The sequence below is a fragment of the Ilyonectria robusta genome (assembly GCF_021365365.1).
Source record: "Ilyonectria robusta strain PMI_751 chromosome Unknown BGZ61scaffold_207, whole genome shotgun sequence".
Lineage (NCBI taxonomy): Eukaryota > Fungi > Ascomycota > Sordariomycetes > Hypocreales > Nectriaceae > Ilyonectria > Ilyonectria robusta.
Genome location: NW_025764641.1, coordinates 1 through 7,276, shown reverse-complemented (window position 1 = coordinate 7,276; position 7,276 = coordinate 1). Strand labels below are relative to the sequence as shown.

Below are 7,276 nucleotides of genomic sequence, written 5' to 3'. Positions count from 1 at the left end.
AAATATTATTTAAAAAATATATAGCTATTTATTTATTTTCTTTTAATTAGTAGTAATATTTAATAAAATAAATAAAAAATATACTATTATATAATTTTTATAGCTATTTAAAACAATTAATTTAATATTTAATTTATTAGTAGGCTTAATTTAAAATAAATAAACTTTTTTAAGCTATTTAATATTAATATAGCTATCTATTTATTTATTAAATAAAGTTATATAATACTAATTAGCAATTTTTTTAAATTTCTTAAGAAATTACTACTATTAGAAATTTTTTTTTTAATATAATTCTAAAAGTTAAAATATAGCTATTAATAGTAATAATCTTAATAAATAAAATCTAACTTTATATTTATAATTCTTTAAAAAAGCCTTTTATCTTAAATTTATACTTTTAATTACTAAATTATTTAAATTTAATAAGAGAAATTTAGTTAATTAAATTTTAAATAAAAAAAATAAAAAAATAAAAGCTTATTAAAACTAATTATAATACTACTTTTATTAATATTAATAATATTCTTAAACTTAATCTGTTTATACTTCTTCTTTTTAATATTAAAAAATTAATAAACTGCCCTAAATATAAAAAAAATTAAATTTATTAGTTTTTTAATATCTTTTAATTTTAATTTTAAGTTTTAAATAATATTAAATAAATTTAATTACTTAATTATATCCTAATATTAATTATTTACTTTATTAATTTAATATAATAAAGATATAAATATAAATTTAATTATAAAATAGAATATATTCTAAAATCTCTTAATAAAAAATCTAAAGGATTAATTTATCTTTCTAATATTTAAATAGATATTATCTAAGCTAAATTTATTTATTTATAGCTAATTAACTACTAAATCTATTAAAAAGAATTCTTTATAATACTTTCTACTTCTAAGCTAATTAAAATTATAAAAAGCTATTATGTATAATATCTAATATAGCCTTAGCTATATTATCTTCTATATATTTCTAGTAAGACTATAATAAAGGTATTTTATTATATTATAAAAAACTAATATAAAAAGAAATAAAAAGAAGTAATAAGAAATTTAATCTCTAATTTAGTAACTTTACAGTATAGGGATCTGTATATATTACATACTCTATACAGCTATACAAGACTATAAAAATAAACTCTATTCAATTCTCTATCTATAAGAAGCGACTGCTTGCAAATAACTTCTATTTTAGTTAAATTCCGTATAAGTAAAATAGTTGAGTTTTATATGGCGTGTGGCTATTTTTGGTTAGCGAAAGGGTGGTGTTAGTGAAAGGGTGGTGGGGCATGGTATGAAAAGGGGGACCCTGCCCGAATCTCACTATATTATGTCACCAGAGTGTGCGTCCTTGCTTCACTTGCCACCTGATGATGTAGCCCCAATGATGTGTCTGCCGGGTTCTGCAAAGAGGATTCCGCCTCGCAGACACAGGCGAATAGAAGACAGGAACGACGTTATCGGTCATGGATGATCCCGTATCTTGAGTGGCGATAATATGTCAGTGTTACGTCGAACATGTGTTTATGTGGGACAGCATCGCTACGTCAAGGCTTCTTAAAGTAAAGCGTAACAGCGTCTAATAATTCCGTTCTCAGCATTTCGCCTTGGAGAACACAATCGCAGATATTCTAACATCATGACCGATTACGATTCAAAACGACGAGGAGGCCGTGGCCGTGAGCGTCATCATCCAAGCGACTACCTCTATTACAGCGATGACGAACGCCGGTCACGGACCAGATCCAGAGGTCGCGATCTCATCAATCGATTACGAAATCAACTGTCTAGTCGCTCCCGGTCTAGCAGAGGACGCAACCGATCTGATTCTCGCGACCGCTATCATCAACCAGGTGAGCATGTCCCAAAACAGGTCTTTTGACGACACTCGCTGAGAAAATCACCTAGAAAATGAGAAGATGGATCGCGCAATAAATGCAGCAATTGATGCGGCGGTTGTGGAGGCATTCCGATTGAGAGGAAAGCCAGGCAAGTGGACTGGTTCCAAGGGAGCTAGAGTCGCCACCGCAGCAGCTAGCGCAGCAGTCATCGACACGATGCTTCAGAAACATTCAAATAAGCATAGCAAAAGGACGATGACTGAAGCCATAGTTGGTGGTCTTATCGTAAACAGGGTTGTAAATGGGCCGCGGAAGGAGCTGAGATATCGTTGAGTTGTCAAAGAATGGCAGAAGTAATCTCGCAGGTGGAAGCGCTATCCCAAAGTTGACTGTGCAGAGGAGGTTAACGACCGGTTTGACGGATGGTATGTAATCTTAGGCAACATATTGATACTTACGATATCTTTGGGCGTTGTTGGGCCTTGCAGAGATGAGCGATCAAGAAGTTGAACGGAGACTTGGCCAAGAGCATTTGGACATGCTGCAAAGGTCGAGGAAGAAACACGAACGGCTAGGATCACCATGGAAGTGGGTTCTCATGGCACAGTGGCTCTGAAGCAAAACGCGGGTTAGAGAAATGTTCGTTGTTGACCTGAAATCATGAAGATTCTTCAACTATTTCGTCTAGATGAGCTATCAGACAGGATGGATTAGATAAGACAGCTTGGTGACGATAGAAGGTCTTGATTCCTAGCTAACTGACGGTCTGAAGGGCCGTATTTTATAGAGGAATTTGAATACACTAGATGTCTTAGTACAGCGATCGGGATCGGCCCACTGACAGCAGGATCAGCTGTTGGGCCTATTAGTCTGTCTGGGAAAATAGTCCGTAAAAAGCATATAAAATGGTATGCCTTTGACTGCCGAAGTCGGCGATGTGTCATCCTCGTCCGTTCCGTCTGACACCCTTACAGTTCTATCGATAGAAACCAACTCTACCCCGGTCCTATAAGCCAACTCTGATGGATAAAATATGGGGCGGGAATGTAACGGTCTCAAGGTAGTGTATTGCAACTAGCTAGGCCACTCTACAGAGTATACCAAACTTAAGGAAAGAAGAAGAAGAGAAAGAGAGTAGAGGAGGTCCATCCATAAATATACTCGTCATGGTGGCTTAAAGGTAAAAAGTGGGCCACGAAAGGCCGAGGGTTCCCGAGGCCACCTACGGGCACAGCCCGTTACAGGGGAAACCAACTCTACTATCCCCTCAATTGTGGTAAGCCTCACACGCGGTCACTCGCAGGGATTCGAGCAAATAAGAATTCCTTATTCAGCCTATACCTTCACCAGCGCTGATCTTCGCCTTAACCCCAAGTCAACCAGTCATAAGATTATAACAGATAAGACGTTATCGTGACTGTTACATTGAGTTTCTGCTAGTACCATAACACTGGAGCAAGTTACTTAGGGGAATCCAAAAGAGGTGCTAGTTTTTGTTAAGGATGTATGATGTGATGATGAGCAGCGTTGTGTGAAGTTTCTCCCGCTCTAAGAGAAGGAATGGGGAGAGACAGAGAAGCTTTATATATCCGAGTCGCAATTAGTACCTCTAAACTTCTCCTAGTCCGTAGCCTGAGGTATATATGAAGGGTATGCATGGGACTAAGTCGACTAAATGCGTGCGCCAAGTCTATGTCTCATCTTTCTTCAACGGATGCCTTCAGGCTTATCACTGTCTGAAGACGCCCAAAGGGTCAGGTTGTCACAAAGGAGTTGCATGATGAGGATGCTGTCGCCATCAGGCTCCTCGGTCAGGGCATCGAGCTCGGCGTTGGCATCATCAAAAGCATGCTTCGCAAGACGCCGGGCAAGATCGCGTGAATCCAGAATTTTGTAGTAGAAGACAGAGAAGTTGAGAGCCAAGCCCAGCCGCAATGGGTGAGTGGCCGTGAACTCTGTTTGAGCAACATTGGCAGCAATCTAAGAAGCAAACAAAAATCTCTGATCAGTACACCTTGGCTGACTGAATTCTGAACCAACATATTTGGAACCCACCTTGTAGGCCTTGTATGCAGAGGTAACTGCAAGATTGTGCTCCTCACCCGACACGAACCCGGCTAGGTAACGGCTGTAGTCACCCTTCCTAAAAATATGAGGAGTCAGCCCAAGTGTCCTTGAGAAAGGGAGACCAATAAATAGGCATACATCTTGTAATATAAGGCCTTCGACTCGCCAGTACTGGCATTGGGAATCAGGCTCCCGTCTAGCAGATCCAAGACGTCCCGGCAGATCTTCTCGAGCTCATTCTCAATCTTAATGCGGTATCCACGTATAGTAGTAGTATGCGTCTCATTACCCCTTAACTCGTTTTGCTCGATCGAGGAGATAATGCGCCAGCTGGCACGGCGGGTGCCGAACACGTTGTTAAAAGCAGTGGTGAGAAGGTTCCGCTCATCGACACTCAGCTCACTACCCGTCTTGACGACTTCCTTCAGAAAGGGGACCATATCATCGTAGCGCTCAGCCTGGCCACAAAGGCGAGCGAGGAAAATCTGGCTACAGCCATAAAATCAGTGTGATGGGCGTGGAGAGACCGATCGAGCGGGAGAGACAAACTTCTTACGCTGCATGATGGGTGTCTGGTTTGGTGTATTGCAGCGGTATGGTGGGGCTCTACAAAAAGAGAATCGTATTTCGGACTAGAACTGTGTCAGATAAAGGAAAATGCGCTGCTAGAATGGGAGAAAATGAGGTAAAAACGCAGCGACAACAGTGACAGGAAGGAGCGCGTGGCGGGGGCAATTCAAGACGGTTTGTTTGTGAACTTCCAAGTGTGGTGTATCGGTTTCGAGCTTATCGGGCAGAGAGGAGCGGTATAAATGGTGGTTAGGAGTCTACAGCATGCCGTGGTCGGGCAAATTTAGTGGGTTGCGCACCAAGCCGCTGACTGAACATTGACGTTGGTCCTAGCGGCACGCTCAGGCCCACGCTTTGCTGCACCTTCAAAGGTGGCAGTGGATCTGCGTCTTTCTCTTCCAATTCGTCATGGCCATGTCATCCTCCTCCTTCTCCTCGTCGGGCATGTGGCTGGTTGACAGCTCCATCTCCCGCCGCCAGTGTCTTAGGCCCATGCATACCGGCCCGGACGCGGGGTCGAAGGCCTTCAGTCCACCGTAGTAGGCTCGACCCTCACAAAACACCATTCAACGCACGAGAGCCGTGCAGAACACCAATATATCGGCTTGAATACACTTGATCAGGAAATTAGGGCTTTATATAGACGTCTGTATGCTTTAGAGACGATGCGCAGCATTCTCATCTACGTTGGATGATTACCAGGGATCGATCGGGTCGGATCAGCACCAGCCAACTAACGGGACGCATATTGTTAAGAGGTCAACGATGTGTGCATTGATGATTATCACTAGCTGGCTTCCTTCAACACATATACAGCTCACAGCAGAAGCGCAAAGTACAACCCGAAGTCAAACTAATGAGTGGGAAAACTGAGAAAGAATGGTTCTCTTCAGCTTAGGGTGGCAAGATCCCTGAAGCCGATCATTATTGTTCGCTTATTCTCTATTGTCTAAGTTAATCTTGCTTGGCCATCTTCGTCCTCCTCCGAGTCCGGCTGACCAGTCGTTGGATTGGACATGGGTGGTAGGGATGTGTTAGCCCGGGATTGCTGGAAGCTCGCTGGGGGCGCAGTGCGAGCCAGGGGAAGAACCCTGCAGGCGTGCACGGGCGAAAAGCGTGTATTTTGCGAAAGACTCATAAAAACGACGAGAATGCTTGGGACACGGACGTGTGCACGGACGCGAAAATAGTACTCCAGTCGTCAGGTCGACATTCCCAGCAAAGCTTGGCGTCCTGGAAAGCAGCCCGGCATATTAGCGCAGTCTCCCGTGACAATCGAATCGACGTCTTCTTTCTGAACTCTCATAGTAAGGCCGTAAACGAGTTCCAAGTTGGTAACGGTCCTTAGAGATATGAGTTTATGAGGGGTACCTTTCTTTATCGCCCTGTAGGCTGTAGCGGTCTCCACTGGTCTGAACTATCTCAGCGTCTTCACCATTGGCGAAGACGGCCAGCTTTGTCAGATCAGAGAGGGCAGAACGGGCTTTTGAGGTATTGACTGGAGTCTAGTTGGGGCCACCGGCAGCTGTTGCGAGAAGTGGAAACCATCTGGACGTGTTTATTATCAGCACCGACAGCGCTCTCTAGCGCAAACGGTTTGATGGGTCGAACTGGATACCATCACTAGCAACTGTCACACCCAACAGACTAAAAGGTCACACATTTGATCAAACCGGAAGGAAGGTCTTCCAGCCAGAGGTTGTATCATCCATGTCCCCCAAAAAAGCAAGTTCTTCAACACAACAACCCTAGACAGGTGATGGCTCGTGAAAGCTGCCATATTTGGTCCTCGTATCCTCTCGATCCTCCCGTGTCCGGCTCATGTCTGTTGGCCCCCCTGCTTAGGAACGTCCCTTGAATTCCCTCTTCTTCAATATCCAGAATGTCAACTTAGGCCTTAGAAGTCCTCTCGTCGCAACCTATTATCCGGGCTGGCAATCACGATCCGAGGAGCTGGATCCTTTATGTCATCGTATAGTAATGTTCTCCACAGCTGGGAGATCTTGCGTTCGGTTCTCGCCTAGATGTTATCGCCACCACACCGTACTAATGATCCCGCCATCCAGCTGGATGAGTACCGCTTCCCCAATGTCTCGAAACAATATGGTATATCAGCCGTAGCAAATTCGGTAATTGTGGCTGTACTGAAGTCTTACTGGTTCTAGATATATGTGGGTGTGAAGCGTGATACTATGCACGCCGCATGGGGCAAACGTCTTAGTATGGAAGTTTCTGAGTAACTAATACAACTTCGCATATGGTCTGAATCCAGAGCGAGAATCCGGTAGGACTGCCCAGTCTTGCATTTCAGCTAGCTTAATACAGCTAGAGCGCAACGAAAGTGAAGCATGTGTTAAATAACATATATAATAAGCAAGTGGCTTAAATAAGTAAGTAGCTTACTTTAAAATTCTATATAAAATACTATTTTTAATTTTTTTATAAAAACTATTAATTTTTAATAAATCTTAATTAAATATTATTTATATACTTTCTATAATATAATAATAAAATATAATTTTTTCTTAGATTTTATAAAATTTTATTTAAGAAGTTATTTTAAAATTTTAATATAAGATATTCTTATAAATAAAAATTTAAAATATTTTATTAAATAAAATTATATAAAATATTAAAAAAATATTAAGGTATTACTATATTAAAATAAAATATATAGGTAATATCTTATTATATTTTATTAAAAATTAATAGTTTTTATAGAGGAGTTAAAAATAGTATTTTATATGGGATTTTGAAGTGGGCTACTTGCTTGTCTGAGCTACTCGC

The 7,276-nt window shown here is 41.0% G+C and overlaps 2 protein-coding genes across 2 annotated transcripts; one reads left to right on the top strand and one right to left on the bottom strand.

The window, feature by feature from the left end:
- Window positions 1–1,386: 1,386 nt before the first annotated feature.
- On the top strand, window positions 1,387–2,317 carry BGZ61DRAFT_470145 (uncharacterized protein). The gene is made up of 3 exons (XM_046248042.1): window positions 1,387–1,511; window positions 1,610–1,864; window positions 1,920–2,317. Exons 2-3 carry the CDS (start codon window positions 1,651–1,653, stop codon window positions 2,183–2,185), a joined length of 480 nt encoding a protein of 159 aa, XP_046092795.1. The 5' UTR covers window positions 1,387–1,511; window positions 1,610–1,650; the 3' UTR covers window positions 2,186–2,317.
- Window positions 2,318–3,559: 1,242 nt separating this feature from the next.
- BGZ61DRAFT_542693 (14-3-3 family protein epsilon) lies at window positions 3,560–4,482 on the bottom strand (the record flags this gene model as incomplete). Its single annotated transcript, XM_046255231.1, has 4 exons — window positions 3,560–3,832; window positions 3,908–3,995; window positions 4,058–4,408; window positions 4,469–4,482. 4 exons carry the CDS (start codon window positions 4,480–4,482, stop codon window positions 3,560–3,562), a joined length of 726 nt encoding a protein of 241 aa, XP_046092794.1.
- Between the last annotated feature and the right edge of the window lie 2,794 nt (window positions 4,483–7,276).